The sequence below is a fragment of the Trichinella spiralis genome, assembly GCF_000181795.1.
Source record: "Trichinella spiralis strain ISS 195 chromosome Unknown Scfld3574, whole genome shotgun sequence".
Classification (NCBI taxonomy): Eukaryota; Metazoa; Nematoda; class Enoplea; order Trichinellida; family Trichinellidae; genus Trichinella; species Trichinella spiralis.
The window spans coordinates 1-1067 of NW_003530513.1; the positions used below are offsets into that span (position 1 = coordinate 1).

At 32.4% G+C, this 1067-nt stretch overlaps 1 protein-coding gene across 1 annotated transcript; it reads right to left on the reverse strand.

Annotated features, from left to right (window-relative positions):
* Nucleotides 1–55: 55 nt before the first annotated feature.
* Nucleotides 56–920, reverse strand: Tsp_15798 (conserved hypothetical protein). Its single transcript, XM_003367852.1, has 2 exons — nt 530–920; nt 56–69 (listed from the first exon to the last, which is right to left on the reverse strand). Exons 1-2 carry the CDS (start codon nt 918–920, stop codon nt 56–58), a joined length of 405 nt encoding a protein of 134 aa, XP_003367900.1.
* Between the last annotated feature and the right edge of the window lie 147 nt (nt 921–1067).

Below are 1067 nucleotides of genomic sequence, written 5' to 3' on the forward strand. Positions count from 1 at the left end.
AAATTCACCATACTTTTCTAAATGTAAATCAACAAATATTATTTGTTTGAAAAATTTATGTTATTATATCTGAATAAATATATAAATGACTGCTGTTTTAAGACTGAAACAACAAGCGCCATATGCGCTTCTTATATTTATAGAACAAATAAGCACATTAGCACTTCATTGCTAAAAATAAAGTAAAATTTTGACAGCACTTTACATGCCGTGTACTTATTATCACTGATCACACACTAATTAAGAAAGTTTACTTGTTTTTTTTTCTCTTCACAAATCTTATTTCTTTACAAATCTGTACAGATGATTTTTACAATTTTTCAACCAATTCGAAACAATGTCAACTTTTGAAGAAGTTAATTTTATCATTCAGAAATTGAATGTATTATTAAAATTGCAATTTATTCAATAAAATAATATTCAAAACTGAAATTTAATTTAATATTTTGTATAATTGATACGAAATGGAATTAATTCAACAAAGGTGATTAAAATTTAAAAAAAAAGTAGATAAATATGCAAAAATTACTGTTCTGACTTGGCTGAACCCACGGTTGAGGTGGAAACTGTGCTGAATTGAACGCTAATCCCATTTCAGCAGACACTGGCAAAACTGACAAGGATGATATGAAATTCAAAGAGGCGGATGATGATTTCGCGCTAATATTGCCGTCGCTCTTGTCGGTCCCGTTGAGTAAATTTTCATCATGCAAACCGTGGACAACAGTCGACTTAGCAGCGGCCAGTGTGGTAGAACTGTCAGTTTTCGTTGAAATTGAAGCCTTTTGTAATTGTTGCTTTTCATTTGCATCATCCGACGACGAACTGAAAACACTTTTGGACGGTTTGTTGATGATCGCATCCACTCCGAAGGTTAACATCTTGCCTGGAAAGTTGACCGACTTGACGACGTTGGTCATCGTTGTGTGCAGTATTGTTATAGTTATAAATTATATTAATAATTGTATTCACCGTATAAAAAGTGAACGAAGGAAGAAGATTCACAGTCAATCTCTGTTTCTTCTCAGTGAATGAAAACGAGGAAATTTTTCAGTCGCCGTTTGGTG